At 39.7% G+C, this 20,386-nt stretch overlaps 1 protein-coding gene across 1 annotated transcript in view; it reads right to left on the reverse strand.

Annotated features, from left to right (window-relative positions):
• The window catches only part of LOC143284950 (polyamine deacetylase HDAC10-like), a 49,001-nt gene extending 29,317 nt beyond the window's left edge, over positions 1-19,684 (reverse strand). Inside the window, exons 1-6 of the mRNA XM_076592112.1 lie at positions 19,589-19,684; positions 10,654-10,747; positions 7,164-7,233; positions 2,454-2,595; positions 1,826-1,963; positions 549-620 (exon numbers count right to left, since the gene is read on the reverse strand). Of these exons, the coding sequence (XP_076448227.1) occupies positions 549-620; positions 1,826-1,963; positions 2,454-2,595; positions 7,164-7,213 (402 nt within the window). The 5' untranslated portion in view covers positions 7,214-7,233; positions 10,654-10,747; positions 19,589-19,684. The remainder of the gene's footprint in view (positions 1-548; positions 621-1,825; positions 1,964-2,453; positions 2,596-7,163; positions 7,234-10,653; positions 10,748-19,588) is intronic.
• Between the last annotated feature and the right edge of the window lie 702 nt (positions 19,685-20,386).

Raw genomic sequence — 20,386 nt, forward strand, 5'->3', positions numbered from 1 at the left:
GTCAAGTAATGATGATACAGCCTGTGTATTTCAACATTGCCACACCAGGGTTTGCATGAGGTACACACAAAGCTCCTGCAAAAACACACATTCATGAAACATTCTTTTCATTCAACTTTGCTAATACATTTCACAAAACATAGTTCTTCCATTCACAGAGCTTCTGTTAATGCACAATAAATTCATTATGCATCCCTAATGCTTTGAAAATGGAAAAGACGCACTGCAAGTTGATCAAATTCCTAAAATGAAGACATGAACAGAGTGAAAACATAATGAGGGATCTTCAAACTGATGCTAGGACTGCTTGCTACAGGGAAACTTCTTTCCCGTCACCGTTTCCTAGCCCAGAAACCTAGATGATTAGGTCTAGAAGGCCTATCTTTGTATGTACCAAAGTGTGCAACATTACACCATTTTGTGTAACCCTCTGAAGGTAGTCTGGCACTCCTTAGAACTATGGTAAAAGAGTGCCTTAGATCCCCTAGATGTTTGAACTAATCACAAGACCTGAAGAAACAAAAAGGAAGATGATAATGTATCATTACCTTTCCAGAGACCACATGATCCACCAAATCAATAGCACCACCCAGGGCAAGCCGTGCATTTTCCTCCACTGTCTGTCAAAAAAATCAGTATAACAAAACAACAATTATCTTCTCATTAATGGAGAAAGTCTCCAACAATTATTTTTTTTAATTAAAAGTGGGCTGTAAAAGAAGACTCGCATATCAAATTCAGTCTTATTTTACAACAGATTAAAGAAGAAAAAAAAACTTTCTCCATTTGCAAGTTTTACACTCTCAGCAGTCATCTTTTATTGTTGTACCTTCTCATACCTTATGTAATAGGTGTGTGTGTGTGTGTGTGTGTGTGTGTGTGTGTGTGTGTGTGTGTGTGTGATGCACATACATGGACAGGCACATACTATATATATGCATGTGCTTGCATAGCTGTTTAGGTTCTTGCACTGTCTGTAGGCAAACTTAGTCAAGTTTACACATGTAAGTGTACATGTGTAATATGTTTATCATAAGTTTGTCAGTGTGTGCAAATGAGTATTTGATGCATGTGTAAAAAAGCATTAATGCTTCTGTATCTGTTCACTTCTGTCATGGCATACAATTGAATGAGTTTTGTTTTTAAATCATTGAAAGTGTTCTAAAAGCAGGAAGTACCACCAGGAGTTTGCAGATTTGTGGAAATTAAAAACACAAAACTGAACTGATTCCTCAAACTAGGCACTGGTTTTCTTCCCAAAGTATCTGTGTCAGCATGAAAAGGGACTTCTCTTCTTTGTTGTTGTTGGTGGTGGTGCTGGTGGTGGTGGTCTTTTAACTCAGGTAATGATGAAGCCTATCTCTTCTTTCACTGCATCATTTTCCCCACAAGTGGACTGAGACAAAACTGTACAAGGCCAAGGACGAGGTTTGAACCTACAACCAAACCAAGGACAAGGTTTGAACCTACAACCAAACCAAGGACAAGGTTTGAACCTACAACCAAATGACTGTAACAAGAGCAATCTTCATGAGAAACTAATTAAGCTGTATCCAAAATAACAATGTTCAATAAATGTCTTCTTTATTCAAATCCTGTTTTTGTTTCCTCCCTGCTTAAGTAGTAGTAGTTGTTTATTACTCCCATCTTAAGTAGTAGTAGTTGTTTATTACTTCCATCTAGATCATCCCAGCCCTACCCTGTACAAAGTCACACGTCTTCATTTTTTCTCTTAGTTCAAGATAGGTAGGTAACGCACAACTAGGTAACACACAACACACACTGCCAATAACATGTAAGTAGTTACTGAAGTATGATGACTTACCTTATGGAAGTACACAAAGTCGTAGGAGCGAGACAGTGTGCCGAGTTGTTCGATGGTCATGTACTGAGTCTCTTTTAAAAGGTCCATGTGTTTCCTGGTATGGCACAACTCGATTTCTTCATTAGTGGCTGGACGCACCTGGAAGGTATGGTCATGCACATCAATCCTGAAAGGAAATTATTTAGGAAGGGGGCTAGGGGGAAGTTGGAGGGTTTGAGGGAGAAGGGTATGGACTGTTGGATCACAGGCTGTAAGGAAAAGTAGTAGTGAACATTCACCAGTACCATTCTCCTTCTTGAGGAAAATAAAAGGAAAGAAAAAAAATTAGGAAAGAAGTTTCCACTGAAAATGTTAATGCACAATGGAACACATGCTTGCATACTGATCATGCTAGAAAAAAGCTACTTCCATGTATGCAAGTTATGAATGAAGTGTCTGCAAGTAAGAGCATGTTGCTGTTTTGTGGTGCAGTGACAAGGCTTTAAGTTAATATGATTGTTTGTATGGTTAAAGTAATTAAAAAAATTACCACCACCCCCTCAACAGTCATCAGCCTGTACACCAGTGTATCCATATATATAAGTAAACTAGCAATGTACTCTGGTACAGCTTCCATGGTGTGACTTACTGGAATGTTTACACAACGTTCCAGCAGCCCCAGTTGCTGAATGCGGGCGTAGCATTCCTTAATTCGTTCAGGTCGCTCTGTGTAGGCAGGGTTCCAGGCACAGTAGTGTCGAGACAGCTTCTCATCATACACCAGTCCTGTCCTGTCAAGTCATGAGAACAACATCAACAGTCCATTGGAGTGGAGTGAGTGTAAGCAGGGTTCCTGGCACAGTAGTGTCGAGACAGCTTCTCATCATAGGAGTGGAGTGCTGGCCATGTGGTAACATGTCAGCAAAGGAAGCAACAGTACGGGACTGAATCCCACATTCACCAGTATTTTCTCCCTCTCCACTAGACCTCGAGTGGTGGTCTGGATGCTAATCGTTCGGATGAGATGAGAAACTGAGGTCCTATATTTAGCACACACTTAGCACACACAAAAGAACCCATGGCAACAAAAGAGTTCTCCCTGTCAAAATTCTGTAGAAATCTCCATTCTGACAGGAAAACAAATACACTTGCACTGTTGCAGGCAGGAAAAAGAAAAGAAAAAAGAAAAAAAAGGGTGGCATGCACTGTTGCAATGCACTCACCCTGGGGAGAGCAACCCAAAACAGATAAATCTGTTGTGACAAAGAGTAATACAATACAATACTATTCTTTAAATTGACAACCAGGACAAAAAACAAAAAGAGAGAGAGAGAGAGAGAGAGAGAGAGAGAGAGAGAGAGAGAGAAAGAGAGCTGGTAGAAAAAAACCATGACCGACATGGCCTTCAAGACATGTGATTCATTGATTGTAACTGACAATGGTAGAAACAAACCATGACCGACATGGCCTTCAAGACATGTGATTTAACTGACAATGGTAGAAAAAAACCATGACCGACATGGCCTTCAAGACATGTGACTGTACCTGACAATGGTAGAAAAAAACCATGACCGACATGGCCTTCAAGACATGTGATTTAACTGACAATGGTAGAAACAAACCATGACCGACATGGCCTTCAAGACATGTGATTGTAACTGACAATGGTAGAAACAAACCATGACCGACATGGCCTTCAAGACATGTGATTGTAACTGACAATGGTAGAAGCAAACCATGACCAACATGGCCTTCAAGACATGTGATTGTAACTGACAATGGTAGAAACAAACCATGACCGACATGGCCTTCAAGACATGTGATTTAACTGACAATGGTAGAAACAAACCATGACCGACATGGCCTTCAAGACATGTGATTGTAACTGACAATGGTAGAAAAAAACCATGACCGACATGGCCTTCAAGACATGTGACTGTACCTGACAATGGTAGAAAAAAACCATGACCGACATGGCCTTCAAGACATGTGATTTAACTGACAATGGTAGAAACAAACCATGACCAACATGGCCTTCAAGACATGTCATTGTAACTGACAATGGTAGAAACAAACCATGACCGACATGGCCTTCAAGACATGTGATTTAACTGACAATGGTAGAAACAAACCATGACCAACATGGCCTTCAAGACATGTGATTTAACTGACAATGGTAGAAACAAACCATGACCGACATGGCCTTCAAGACATGTGATTGTAACTGACAATGGTAGAAACAAACCATGACCGACATGGCCTTCAAGACATGTCATTGTAACTGACAATGGTAGAAACAAACCATGACCGACATGGCCTTCAAGACATGTGACTGTAACTGACAATGGTAGAAACAAACCATGACCGACATGGCCTTCAAGACATGTGATTGTAACTGACAATGGTAGAAACAAACCATGACCAACATGGCCTTCAAGACAAGTGATTTAACTGACAATGGTAGAAACAAACCATGACCAACATGGCCTTCAAGACATGTGATTTAACTGACAATGGTAGAAACAAACCATGACCGACATGGCCTTCAAGACATGTGATTGTAACTGACAATGGTAGAAACAAACCATGACCGACATGGCCTTCAAGACATGTGATTGTAACTGACAATGGTAGAAACAAACCATGACCGACATGGCCTTCAAGACATGTGATTTAACTGACAATGGTAGAAACAAACCATGACCGACATGGCCTTCAAGACATGTCATTGTAACTGACAATGGTAGAAACAAACCATGACCGACATGGCCTTCAAGACATGTGATTGTAACTGACAATGGTAGAAACAAACCATGACCGACATGGCCTTCAAGACATGTGATTGTAACTGACAATGGTAGAAACAAACCATGACCAACATGGCCTTCAAGACATGTGATTGTAACTGACAATGGTAGAAACAAACCATGACCGACATGGCCTTCAAGACATGTGATTTAACTGACAATGGTAGAAACAAACCATGACCGACATGGCCTTCAAGACATGTGATTTAACTGACAATGGTAGAAACAAACCATGACCGACATGGCCTTCAAGACATGTCATTGTAACTGACAATGGTAGAAACAAACCATGACCGACATGGCCTTCAAGACATGTGATTGTAACTGACAATGGTAGAAACAAACCATGACCAACATGGCCTTCAAGACATGTGATTTAACTGACAATGGTAGAAACAAACCATGACCGACATGGCCTTCAAGACATGTGATTTAACTGACAATGGTAGAAACAAACCATGACCGACATGGCCTTCAAGACATGTCATTGTAACTGACAATGGTAGAAACAAACCATGACCAACATGGCCTTCAAGACATGTGATTGTAACTGACAATGGTAGAAACAAACCATGACCGACATGGCCTTCAAGACATGTGATGTAACTGACAATGGTAGAAACAAACCATGACCAACATGGCCTTCAAGACATGTGATTTAACTGACAATGGTAGAAACAAACCATGACCAACATGGCCTTCAAGACATGTGATTGTAACTGACAATGGTAGAAACAAACCATGACCGACATGGCCTTCAAGACATGTGATTGTAACTGACAATGGTAGAAACAAACCATGACCGACATGGCCTTCAAGACATGTGATTTAACTGACAATGGTAGAAACAAACCATGACCGACATGGCCTTCAAGACATGTCATTGTAACTGACAATGGTAGAAACAAACCATGACCAACATGGCCTTCAAGACATGTGATTTAACTGACAATGGTAGAAACAAACCATGACCAACATGGCCTTCAAGACATGTGATTGTAACTGACAATGGTAGAAACAAACCATGACCAACATGGCCTTCAAGACATGTGATTTAACTGACAATGGTAGAAACAAACCATGACCGACATGGCCTTCAAAACATGTGATTTAACTGACAATGGTAGAAACAAACCATGACCGACATGGCCTTCAAGACATATGATTTAACTGACAATGGTAGAAACAAACCATGACCGACATGGCCTTCAAGACATGTGATTTAACTGACAATGGTAGAAACAAACCATGACCGACATGGCCTTCAAGACATGTGATTGTAACTGACAATGGTAGAAACAAACCATGACCGACATGGCCTTCAAGACATGTGATTGTAACTGACAATGGTAGAAACAAACCATGACCGACATGGCCTTCAAGACATGTGATTGTAACTGACAATGGTAGAAACAAACCATGACCGACATGGCCTTCAAGACATGTCATTGTAACTGATCAGACAGAAAGAGAGCTGGCAGAAAAAAATAAGACCGACATGGCCTTCAAGACATGTCACTGTAACTGACAATAGCAATACCCACAAAATTCAACACAACCAATATGTAACAGAAAAAAGCAGCTCCAAAGTAGAGCATCCCTTTGCAACAGGGCATACTTTGATCACCAAAGTTGTGACCTTTTCCACTGACCTTGACTTTCAGTTTCAATGGTGTTTATGTTCAGACCACAACAACTCACTGTGCCCATTCAATGACAATCAGATAAAGTTATGTGAAAATTGATATGATACAGCACATACACATACACAAACCTTGCATTCACATATACATGCACTTCAATCACACCATCAGCAGGACTCCTCACAGATGTTTTTCCAATGTAGCACTACACCTCCCCCATACCTCCCCCCTACCCCCCCCCCCCAACCATGCACCAACCCCACATCCTCCCCCCTCCCACATAAAGGTTCCTAAGTCTTGGGTGAGATGCTCATCATGAGAGACTTTCACAGTTTTAGAGAATCACATCCAAGTAATGACTCGGTCATCCAAAGATATTTCTTTGATTTTTTTGTCATGTTGCAGTAGACTCATATAACGTATATATAGTCACATGATTGTGTGTGTGTGTGTGTGTGTGTGTTTGAACATGGGTGAGTTTGGTTTCTTCATCTAAATGAAACGCTGCCAATTCTCTCTCTCTCACCCTCACTAATACACATCACAATGAGCACCCAAAGGCTCAATTTTTAAATCCACATTATATGCATTAAAAATGCACGCATGTACTGATGTAGCATACAAAAAACAACAAACAACATCAACACATAATCATAATACATGTGCAAAATGTGTACAACATCAAGAAAAGAAGGAAAGAAAGAAACAAAAGGAATGAAATGACAGAAAGAAAGAAAGAAGAAAGAAAGAAAGACACATTCACCGATTAAGTTTGTTTTCAAAAGCATAAGGATATCTTTCACTTCCTCAATGAAACAAACTACCTTCCCTGTTCACAACTTCAGCAGGTGAACAAAGAGGCTCTGTGTCACTTGTACAAGTCTGAAAAAACAACAACTTCAAACTTACGCCAAAGAGGCAGCTTCACACACAGTCTGGTCTCTTCCATGTCCTTCCATTGCTGCCAGCAGGGGCAAACCTGTGCATGTCAACACAAAATTATATATAATGTAATCTGTGAGTGCTGAAGCACAACAATATACAATTCTCAGCTGCGACAACAATTAAACTGCCAGCATAAAAATCTCCAGTGGCTTCCCCTTCCCCTCTCGAGTAGTGTTCTCTTTCTCATTTTCCCTCAGCCCTCTACTGTGGTACTTAGGCAGTCCTTCATGCTTTTCTTTCACACCACTCAACCACAACACACACACACACACAGCATCCTTTTTTCTGTATTATATCAATAATACAGTCATACTGGGAAAATAAAATTGAATACTACTACTACTACTACCACTACAACACACACACACACACACGTGTGAAAGACATGCTGAAACTCAAACACAAGCTGGGCTAAAGCACAGACTGAACTTCTGCAACTTTGAACTCACACACTCCCAGCTTGAGTGAGAGATATATACACACAAAGGCAAAATAATGGACAACACACCTTTACATCCTCCTCCTCTTAACGTATACACAAATCACTACAATTATATAAACATTTTAAAAAGCAAAATAAGATAAGAATATGCCTGCAACGAAAGGTTTCAACTGTTTTTCATGTTGCAAAAAAAAAAAAAAAAAAAAAAAAAAAAAGTTCATTCAAGTACTTGTCTGTAATTCGGTTTTGACCGTGTGACTTAACAATGAAATACAAGACTGTTCTTTCCAAGTTTGAGGACTGATATCATTTGTTTTGTTTGTTTGGTTGGTGGTGGTTATATTGTTGGCTTTTTGTGTGTTTTGGGGGGTTATGGGGTAGAGGAACGGAGAAGGTGACAACGAAGAGGGTAATGAAACTGTAAGCATTGGAATATGAGAAGAAGTCACCTGGGCCATTAACCTTAAAAACACATAAAAAGACAGAAGCAGAGATATATTAAGACACTGCACACAGTGGCTGTGGGACTAAGACAGACTCAGATTAACCCTTACACCACCAAGCTCGCATTTATGCACAGGCGTGGTAGAGGACCCATGTCACTGAAAGGTGACCATTCATTGGTCTGTTATCCATGAACCTACTGCTCTTAATGTTCGGTGGTAGGACAGGCCAAATTTTCTATACATCGCAGGGGGAATCCCCAGCTATTCTTAGCCACTGTCTTTTCTGTGTTTATACCACAAGGGAATTTTGTACACTAAACTGACTGGCGGTGAAAGGGTTAAGAGAAAGATCGTCAGACCAACCGACCAACAGACAGAGAGAAACAGACCATTTATTCAGATTGGCCATAGCCCCTTCAGAAGGGATGGAAAAATAAAAACACACCAATGTTACAGCGAAATGTCTACAAGAAGATGGTTACAATTGTTCAGTCTGTAGAATACAATTGTCAAATCATATAGCATCTCAGGATTCAGACAGAATTATTGCTAAATATTTTAAAATTTGGTAATTCACCAATAAAAGTTGCAAAGTTCACTTGATTCTTGTGGGGAAGACCCAGAACATCAGTTCTTTTTCCAAACCATGAAGAGCTGAGCATTCCAGAAAAAAATGTGAGCTTCATCCTGGGTCGCTGAGTTACACAAATTGCGTAAGAAATTTTGAGTATCAATATCATCAGTTCCATATCATTTCCAATGCACTGTAATATTTGACAAATCGCATCTATTTTTTGTTTGAGCTTGTTTGATATACTTATTCATATTAATTGAATTATATGGGTCACTTGTTAGTTTAAGTTTCTTATCTTTTTTTTTCCAGAAGAAAAATCAATTTTTTGCATGTGGTCATAGCACTCCTGCCATCTACAATCAACAGCTCTCTGCTTAAAACATTTCAAAAAGTTTCTGGTATTTTTAACTCCTTGGTTGTCCTGAACAACTTTATAATCAAGACTACACAGTCTGATGCCAATATATCATTTTTACCTTTGTAAGACTACACAGTCTGATGCCAATATATCATTTTTACCTTTGTAAGACTACACAGTCTGATGCCAATATATCATTTTTACCTTTGTAAGACTACACAGTCTGATGCCAATATATCATTTTTACCTTTGTAAGACTACACAGTCTGATGCCAATATATCATTTTTACCTTTGTAAGACTACACAGTCTGATGCCAATATATCATTTTTACCTTTGTAAGACTACACAGTCTGATGCCAATATATCATTTTTACCTTTGTAAGACTACACAGTCTGATGCCAATATATCATTTTTACCTTTGTAAGACTACACAGTCTGATGCCAAAGTATTATTTTTATAATCAAGACCAATATCATGAATATGATGCCCATGTATCATTTTCACCTTTATGATCATGACTACACACTCTTTTAGTTTCATGATCAAAACTACACACTGATGCCCATATATCATTTTTACCTATATAAGACTATACAGTCTGATGCCCATGTGTTATTTTGACCTTTATGATCAAGACTACACAGTGAGTGAAGCAACACAGGGAGACAGCTGGCCCAGCCACAAAGGGAAGCAGCCACCATCAAGTGTCCACCCACCCTGTTTCACCAGGTGACCACCCAAGACAGACACCGGCACTCGTCAGCATTCAAAACAGTGACGGGCCAGTAATGATAAATTATCATTGCATGCTTGCTGCGCATGTGAAAAACAGTGAAGAGACAGGCAGGCAGTGCCCACATGGATCATTCTGACGATGTTTCTGATACTGCAACTATATCTGTGGAACAGCGCATTGGTGCAAAGAGAAAACAGAAACCAGGAACAAATGAAGCAAAGTCTCATAGTGGAAATAATTATGATAATAGTTATGAGAAACAGAGACAGAGAGAGAGAGAGAGAGAGAGAGAGAGAGAGAGAGAGAGAGAGAGAGAGAGAGAGAGAAAGATTAGTTAAAACTGGGAGGACAACTTTTCCCAAAAGGTCACCTTCAATGTACTGATGTCTACAGTTTATAATCAACAATTTACACAGATACATACTTAGGTTTAAACAGACTGAAACAAGAATCTGATGAAGGAGTGAGGTTACTTGTATTCTTCCCCTTTCCGTTCCTTCCCCCCACCCCCCCACTCCCAAACTCTTCCCCCCCCCAAGCCCCCTTTTTTTTCTTAAAACCTGACCCTAATTTGTCTGGCTCTTGCGTGCAGTAGATTTGTTATCAAAATGCCAAAGATAGGCCAGCTATAGGGTGAAAACAGTCAGATACGCACATGTTGTGAGACGGAAAACACTTGGTATAACAGATCTCCCTTGGAGACGCATCCTGTATGCTGGCTGGAGCTGCAGTGTGCCACAGTTTACGATATGCTTCTTTACCTGACTGCTTGATTCTTCATGTTCCTTTCAATCTCGAGTCACTGTACCTCCCACCCCTTTCCCACCACCCCTCCACACTCACACACAGGAAAAGAGTTATACAATTATGTAACAGTTGTAACAAACTACTCACCTTGTTCAAAGGAACTGAAGTCAATCTGGGTGCTATCTTGGCCAGCACATCACCACTATGGCGATCGAATGCTGGAAAGGATGGAATGAAATTCCTGTTGCAAATAAACAAAATCAAAACAAAATTTGATAAATAAACAGTTAAACAAATAAATACAATGTAGTTATGCCTTTGAACATTTCAGACACAAAGGATTACAGACTCAATATTTCTGAATCGAGGATACTGCATGCTTTACGTAACTAAAGGTTTGAACAAAGAAACGAATGAAAGACTGTACAGTGAAGTGTTTGAGCCATGATTCTGGAAGTGAATTACATTCAAATTCAAAAACAATATGATTTATTTCTTGCTTTTTGTCCAGCGTACTGCACAGGGCCACATCAGGACTGTCAAACCATACAACTGCTCAACCACATCAACACAAAACTGTCATCTAAAAAAATACACCAAGACAAACCCATAAACCCAAGTTTATGACACATTATCTTAATCATTTTGATCCTTAGGGCAAATAAGACTTGGCCATGCTGAGGATGTCATCCCTTCCGCTTAACTTATCATCCCCAGATTACAAAAAATTGTTTTTTTTAAAAAAAGGAAGAAAACAATTTCAAAGCCAAACAAAAAATACCAAAAAAAGGCCATATAGGCAAGTAACCCTGCTGAATGGGAAGCTAGTGCCCATCCCAGCGTTTACAAATGTCACTACCCAGTTGCCAGAGCAAAACACAACAGATAGTACATCACAGACTGTGGAAAAGAGAAAAAACATGTCAAGGCTTGCTTGTAAAAAGAAAGGGGAATGGACTGGGAAGGCAGAAAAAGCAGACAACAGTGAAGGAAGAATAAAGGCAAAAATAAAGCAATAGAAAAGAGGAAATTTCCAGCACAGAACTTCCAGAAGGTGGGGATGCTATCTATACTAAAAGACCCCCAGCATCCCCATGGGGGTACATGTTGGGGTCAAATAATTATAGTACAAGTTGTAGTACTAGTAATAATAATAATAACAATAACAATAATGATAATAATAATAACAATAACAATAAATCAATAACAAATTAATTTCATTTATTAAAACACTTTTCACATGAAACATGCATAAATTCACTACTTTGTAAAAACAAATGACTGAAACATATACCAAACACAAACGCTAAAACTAACAAAAAATAAATAAGTAAAAAATAAAACAAATTGTCCTTGTTCTTGTTGCTTTAAGTCCAGCCGACTGCACAGGGCCATATCAGGACTGTCAAACCATACAAATTGTCAAACGTGTCAACACAAAACTGTCACATCTACAAAAAACATTGACAAACCCACAAAACACTGAGGACACCAGCCATACCGCTTAATTCATCATCCCCAGATTACAAAATATCGTAAAAAAGGGGAAAAAAAACCAATACTTCAAACTAATTCAAAGCCAAACAAAAAAATACATTAAAAAGGCCACATCATATTATAGGTAAATAACAGCACAGAATGGACAGCTAGTGCCCATCCCAGTGTTTACATCTCACTACCTAATCACCAGAAATAACACTGCAGAATGGACAGCTAGTGCCCATCCCAGTGTTTACATCTCACTACCTAATCACCAGAAATAACAGCACAGAATGGACAGCTAGTGCCCATCCCAGTGTTTACATCTCACTACCTAATCACCAGAAATAACAGCACAGAATGGACAGCTAGTGCCCATCCCAGTGTTTACATCTCACTACCTAATCACCAGAAATAACACCGCAGAATGGACAGCTAGTGCCCATCCCAGTGTTTACATCTCACTACCTAATCACCAGAAATAACACAGCAGAATGGACAGCTAGTGCCCATCCCAGTGTTTACATCTCACTACCTAATCACCAGAAATAACAGCAGCAGAATGGACAGCTAGTGCCCATCCCAGTGTTTACATCTCACTACCTAATCACCAGAAATAACACCGCAGAATGGACAGCTAGTGCCCATCCCAGTGTTTACATCTCACTACCTAATCACCAGAAATAACACTGCAGAATGAACAGCTAGTGCCCATCCCAGTGTTTACATCTCACTACCTAATCACCAGAAATAACAGCACAGAATGAACAGCTAGTGCCCATCCCAGTGTTTACATCTCACTACCTAATCACCAGAAATAACACCGCAGAATGGACAGCTAGTGCCCATCCCAGTGTTTACATCTCACTACCTAATCACCAGAAATAACACCGCAGAATGGACAGCTAGTGCCCATCCCAGTGTTTACATCTCACTACCTAATCACCAGAAATAACAGCACAGAATGAACAGCTAGTGCCCATCCCAGTGTTTACATCTCACTACCTAATCACCAGAAATAACACCGCAGAATGGACAGCTAGTGCCCATCCCAGTGTTTACATCTCACTACCTAATCACCAGAAATAACAGCACAGAATGGACAGCTAGTGCCCATCCCAGTGTTTACATCTCACTACCTAATCACCAGAAATAACACCGCAGAATGGACAGCTAGTGCCCATCCCAGTGTTTACATCTCACTACCTAATCACCAGAAATAACACCACAGAATGGACAGCTAGTGCCCATCCCAGTGTTTACATCTCACTACCTAATCACCAGAAATAACAGCACAGAATGGACAGCTAGTGCCCATCCCAGTGTTTACATCTCACTACCTAATCACCAGAAATAACACCGCAGAATGGACAGCTAGTGCCCATCCCAGTGTTTACATCTCACTACCTAATCACCAGAAATAACACCACAGAATGGACAGCTAGTGCCCATCCCAGTGTTTACATCTCACTACCTAATCACCAGAAATAACAGCACAGAATGGACAGCTAGTGCCCATCCCAGTGTTTACATCTCACTACCTAATCACCAGAAATAACACCGCAGAATGGACAGCTAGTGCCCATCCCAGTGTTTACATCTCACTACCTAATCACCAGAAATAACAGCACAGAATGGACAGCTAGTGCCCATCCCAGTGTTTACATCTCACTACCTAATCACCAGAAATAACAGCACAGAATGGACAGCTAGTGCCCATCCCAGTGTTTACATCTCACTACCTAATCACCAGAAATAACACCACAGAATGGACAGCTAGTGCCCATCCCAGTGTTTACATCTCACTACCTAATCACCAGAAATAACACCACAGAATGGACAGCTAGTGCCCATCCCAGTGTTTACATCTCACTACCTAATCACCAGAAATAACACCGCAGAATGGACAGCTAGTGCCCATCCCAGTGTTTGCATCTCACTACCTAATCACCAGAAATAACACCACAGAATGGACAGCTAGTGCCCATCCCAGTGTTTACATCTCACTACCTAATCACCAGAAATAACAGCACAGAATGGACAGCTAGTGCCCATCCCAGTGTTTACATCTCACTACCTAATCACCAGAAATAACACTGCAGAATGGACAGCTAGTGCCCATCCCAGTGTTTACATCTCACTACCTAATCACCAGAAATAACACCACAGAATGGACAGCTAGTGCCCATCCCAGTGTTTACATCTCACTACCTAATCACCAGAAATAACACTGCAGAATGGACAGCTAGTGCCCATCCCAGTGTTTACATCTCACTACCTAATTTCCAGAGCAAAACAGCACAGATAGTAAAATCATAGACTGCGGAAAAGAGAGAGAATGTCAAGGCTTGTTTGAAAAAAAGAAAGGGGAATGGACTGGGAAGGCAGAAAAAGGAGAAACAGTGAAGAAAGAAAAAAGGCCGAAACAAAGAATGGTAGGTAAAAGGAAATTTCTAACAAAGAATTTCCAGAAGGTGGGGATGCTATTTGTGGTTATACTGAAAGACCCCTGGCATCCCCACGGGGTGGTGGGTGGGTAAAACAAAATAAAACTTACATGTATGCATAACCCTGAACAGATATCCAACCAACACTACAACACAAACTTATGTTTATACTATACAAAATTATAACTGCATCAGTGCATGACAATCATCATACATATATATATATATAACATCATGTGTTAAAAAATGCCTAAATAATGCACATATTGAACATGCCCAGCATATTATTGACTCCTTGGAAACCGAGTATGTCTGCCTAAATCAGTAAATGGCAAGGTAATGTGAACTTGTGAATCACTGGGACTTGTATTGTATTGTATTTGTAATTTGTATTGTATTAAATTTATATTACTCTTTTTGACACAACAGATTTCTCTGTGTGAAATTTGGGCTGCTCTCCCCAGGGAGAGTGTGTCACTACAGAGCACCACCCTTTTTTTTCTCTTTTTTTTTGGTATTTTTTCCTGCCTGCAGTTTTTTCATTTGTTTTTTTCTATCGAAGTGGATTTTCTATAAAATTTTGCAAGGGACAACCCTTTTGTTGCCATGGTTTCTTTTACAAGTGCAAAGTGCATGCTGCACACAAGACCTCTGTTTATTGTCTCATCCGAATGACTAGCGTCAAGACCACCACTAAAGGTTGAGTGGAGGGGGAGAAAATAGTGGCGACTGTGCCATGATTGGAACCAGTGTGCTCAGATTCTCTTGTTTCCTGGGCGGATGTGTTACCTCTAGGCCATCACTCCACATGTAGTTCAAGGTGCAGCCCATGAAGGAGAAAGAAGAAAACAGAAATCATAAAATAAAGGAATTTAATTATCAACACCAAAATGCAACCAATGTAGAAATATTTGTTTTGAACATCCAAACACACACAAAGAATGGAAATATTGTGAATTGTACTGAAATATCACCAAGAATGATGTCACATTACACTTTATCACAGTTTGTACACGTTATCTCAGTCATGTCATATATATATATATATAAATATATATAAGCATATAAAACAACGATCATACTTTTGCAGCTATTATGTTTAACTTATTGTACACTTTTATTTCTGCGATTGTAATATGAATGTTCTGTTACCATTTTTCAACAGAAAAACTACCTTTTTTTCCAAGTTAAATCTTGAAGAAAAAAAGGGTAGAAATGCCAGCTCTAAACTTATCTTCACATCAACATTTCTGAAAACCTTTCACATGTACTAACAAATCTTTCCAGATTTCACTGCTAATCGTAATCAGTGTGCTTATTATTTCTCTGGTCCACGCACATCTAACGAACAATTTTTCAGGACATGGGTAATGTCATTTTGCATTTGTGGCATTGTTTTCATCTTCTAATTTGTAGATCCAAGAAAATAACTTTCCAGGTTCTCTAATTAGTGTGAACATCCCCAAAAAGCTTGTCTTGATAGTACTTAAAAAAGGTTATTATTATTAGCAGTAGTAGTAGCAGCAATATTATTATCATCATCATTATTATGAACATTTAGTGTTTACGCCAAATCTTCAAAAAAAAGCCCTAGGCGTTTACAAACAGAACACATACATAATATCAAAAAACGAAAAAACTGAACACAAGATACCAAACACTACTGAAAAGTATCCATCCCCACACCCACACACACCCGCAACACACAAAGTACATGTGCATGTGCACGCACACACACAAGTCATAGCACACAAAATAGTACACCTTCAAAAATACAACCAACAAATTCTGAAATTATCAAAACTCACTCACTCACTAATCATTTTAGTTCATACTGGAAAGGGATGAGCTGTTGAGAATTATTCAGGAGGGGAAAAAAAGGTGGGTCTTCAGACTGGATTTGAAAGATTACAGCGAAGATGAGTGACAGAGACAGAGAGGCTGAGGAAGTTGATTCCAAAGAAAGGGGGCTTGGTATGAAAAACTGCATTGGCCATACATTTTGGTTCAAGCAGGGGGGATCCTAAGCATGCGGGTGTCAGAAGTAGAGTGGAGTTGGCGTGAGGGTATGTAAGGATGAATGACATCAGAAAGATACTGTGGACCAGAAGCCTCAGTGGACTTAAAACAAAGAGAGACGACTTTGTAAAAAATTCTTTCTTATACTAGGAGCCAGTATGAAGCATGAAGGAGAGGAGAGACGTGATCATATTTAGAGGAATGAAAGACAAGACGAGCAGCACAGTTCTGGACTTTCTGAAGCCCAGGGATGAGGCAGATGGGTGAACTGACAAGAAGGGATTACAATAATCCAGGTGGGACAGCACAAAGACAGTGGAGAGTTTTGGTTACATAGTCAAGAGATGAATGCATGCAATTTTGTGAATTTCAAAGTAACACAGTTTGCATATATCTGCAACATGCTGCTGATACCAGTGATAGGAAATAGACTGGTTGAGTTTTACACCAAGATTGCAGACAGAAGAGGAAAAAGGAATGTCAGTGCCACTGAGGTTAACCCTTTGAGCCCTGAGTCCCTGAGCAATTTTAACCCTTCTGCCTGAGCTCCTGAGCCAAAATTTGCAAATAATTGGTATTAAACCCTTTGAGCCCTGACCACCGCTTTACCAGTGGCAGAGAAAAATGACATAATGCCCGGCCACCGGTTGAGTGGTGTGTTAACACTTGAAGCGTGCAGAGTCTCAACCTGGCCCGTCAGGACAGAAATCAGGGACAAAACGTGCGAGAAAACAACTGTACACAATGCAGCAAGTAGTTGATATGCTTGATGATTTATCGGAAGTAGAGTATGACAATGATTACTCTGATAGTGAGGTGGAATTCGAATCGGATGATTTTGCTACAGATAGTGATGTTGAAAATGAATCTGAGCATGCAGAATCAGTTGATCAAAGGAGGCGTGTCAGGTTGAGACTCTGCACGCTTCATCGAAGTTCATGGTAGAAATCGATTTTTATCCAAAGCACATGCACAAAACACAGTGAGAGGGCGTGGCAATGTTGGTACTGCGTTCGCTGGCGTCGGAATATTACAGTTTTTCTGATTGGCTCTTCAATATAAGTCAACCAATAGCAGAACACGACACCAGTATTTACGCACCGCTCAACCGGTGGCCAGGCATTATGACACCCCTCCCCACCACCGATAAACCGGTGGTCAGGGCTCAAAGGGTTAAGGATGTTTGCATGCCATCTGCACACATGTGCATCTGTTTGTGCACAACTCAATATATACATTTGTAATAGTAATATACAGTGTAAGCGAACATACACAGTTTGTTATGTATTCACACGCACAACACTGATGTATACATTATCTAGTGACTACATAATTACAAACGTAAACATAATACAATAAGAAATAATAGAAATATATGACATGAAAAAATATACATGCATGAATATATTCACATACAATAATATATCCACAGAAAAAACATCCAAATCTGAATGCACATACATAGTCTGATAGTGACACACACACACACCAGTTGACACAATAAACACACACGTTCATACACAATAAAACACACACACACACACACACACACACAAACACACAAAATGTGTGGGAGGTATTGGGGTTTCACACACAAAGCACATGCACACTGCCAACATGATATAACATGATCTGGTAGTATGCCAAAAAAAACCCACACAAGTAATGAAGTATGCACACTCAGGCACTAGCATACATGTGCAGCACATGCACACACACTTGAACTTTGTTGAAGTCACAGCTGAGTTACAAAATGGTACATATTCCATGCAACAGTTAAATACAAAATGCAAAAACATAATGGCCTAAATGAATTGCTCCAGAATGTGTGTGGCCTTCCCCTTACTTGCGATAAATTAAAACAGTGTTTCATGACAATTTTGCAGTTTCAACAAATGGCTGAACCCATTTTTGTCAAATATTCTTCTTTTTTTTTTCCTTATTACTAATAGTCATTACTCCATACAAAATGCACAACAAAAAACACACCATAACTTGGCCAAAGTGATTTGCCCCTCAATGTGTGTGGTCTGCCCCTTAATTGGGATAAATATGTGCAGTCAGAAGGCTGTTCATGTTGTGAATTATGTTTCATGACAATTTTACAGTTTCAACAAAATACTATGCCATTTTCTTTCAAATATTATTCATTTCTTTTTCTTCTCCTTATTATTGTTAGTATTACAGTGTTAGTGTTAATGACCACCAGTCAAGGTATTGACCATTACTGTTCATCCTTGACTTGTAAGATGTGCACATACTACAGGTCCCCTCAAAACTTGTAAATTTTACATAAGCAACAACAAAACAAAACAAAAAATCTTGCAAAAATTCTGTCTCAAAGACTTATCCTCTCTCTTTCCCCCCCTCTCATATTTTCAGCTTTGTTCCCTTCTTCTTCCATTAATGCTCAGCGGTCATAACTTTGACCATTACTAGCATTTTATGCGTGCTGGGTATTTTCGTGTCTCCATAACCCACCGAACGCTGACATGGGTTACAGGATCTTTAACGTGCGTATTTGATCTTCTGCTTGCGTATACACACGAGGGGGGGTTCAGGCACTAGCAGGTCGGAACATATGCTGACCTGGGAGATCGGAAAAATCTCCACCCTTTACCCACCAGGCGCCGTACCGCGATTCGAAGCCGGGACCCTCAGATTAAAAAATATTAAAAGACAAGTGTGGGCATTTGAAACAGTGCATTGTTTCTTCTGCATGCCTTCCCCATAAAAAGCTGAAAACAAAACAGAAATCATCCCAAACTAGGTGAGAACACTCATCTTTCCCCGGCCCCCCTATCTTACGGGACGTTTTACAAGTTCAAGATTAACGTTCAATCCCCTTCGTCACTTGCCCAGGGAGACAGACAGAATGCCGTGTGAGCTGACCTAGATTGTTATGCTACGTGATATAATTGTGTCACAACAAGCATGAACACAGTCACGTAGGATAGTGTCCTTTTGCGCTCCAGCAGAATGCGCTCGATTTGAACAACAGAACCCTGCCAACGACCTCATCGACTTACTTGGATACTCCGGCAGATCAGAATATTTCAATAGACGATACAACTTGAAGGAAGCACTGGATATCCTATTTATTGTCAGAAAAAAGAAAAGGAACGTAGTCCTCTTACCGTGAGTGGTGTTCACCAAATCACTCAAAACAATCCTGGAAAAAAAACGCGATTCCAGAACCACATACACTTTGTCGGTTGCATCTCGTCATGAAGATGTTTTGATAGGAAAGATAACTCTCGTTACAAAACCTGAGCTTTCGGTCACTCAACCCCCTCCCCTCATTCATGTGGAGGTTTTTGTTGTTCTTATTTATCTAAAATAAAGCTCACGTCGTGTTCACATTATCATTTTGATGTAATGTGATGATAGCAACAAAATTACTCACTCACCACATTGATATAATAATGCCTGTTGCGCATTGACACATACAGCAACCGATGTTGCACAAACTCGTATTCAATACTTGTAAGATTCAAAGATAAAATTTTACAATAACAATGATAACAAGTGTAAATCCAAGCTAAAAAAATTCATTAAAAGTGACTCCTAGAATGGAGGTCACATGCACAAGTGTATGTAAGGTGTTTACTTGTTCTGTGGTGAGGAATGATGAATAATATTTTCATTTGCAGTTAAATACAATCATATTTGAAATATTTTTTAAAAAGTAAATTTATCCGTAATATTTAAGCTGATATTTAGAAATAAGTCGATTGTTGCTGGTGATGAAACTGTTCAGAGACAAAAGCTGGGAACTATTCAAACATTTCATTTACCTGGCAAACTTGTATGGAAGGACAGCAAGCAATATCTCCATAAAACACACGTTCCAACTCCTGCCTGTATGAGTGCCAGACATGGACTCTGGTTGCAGATTTGGAAAGAATAATTCATGTCCATGACAGATCAATCCT

The sequence above is a fragment of the Babylonia areolata genome, chromosome 8 (assembly GCF_041734735.1).
Source record: "Babylonia areolata isolate BAREFJ2019XMU chromosome 8, ASM4173473v1, whole genome shotgun sequence".
NCBI classification, from domain to species: domain Eukaryota; kingdom Metazoa; phylum Mollusca; class Gastropoda; order Neogastropoda; family Buccinidae; genus Babylonia; species Babylonia areolata.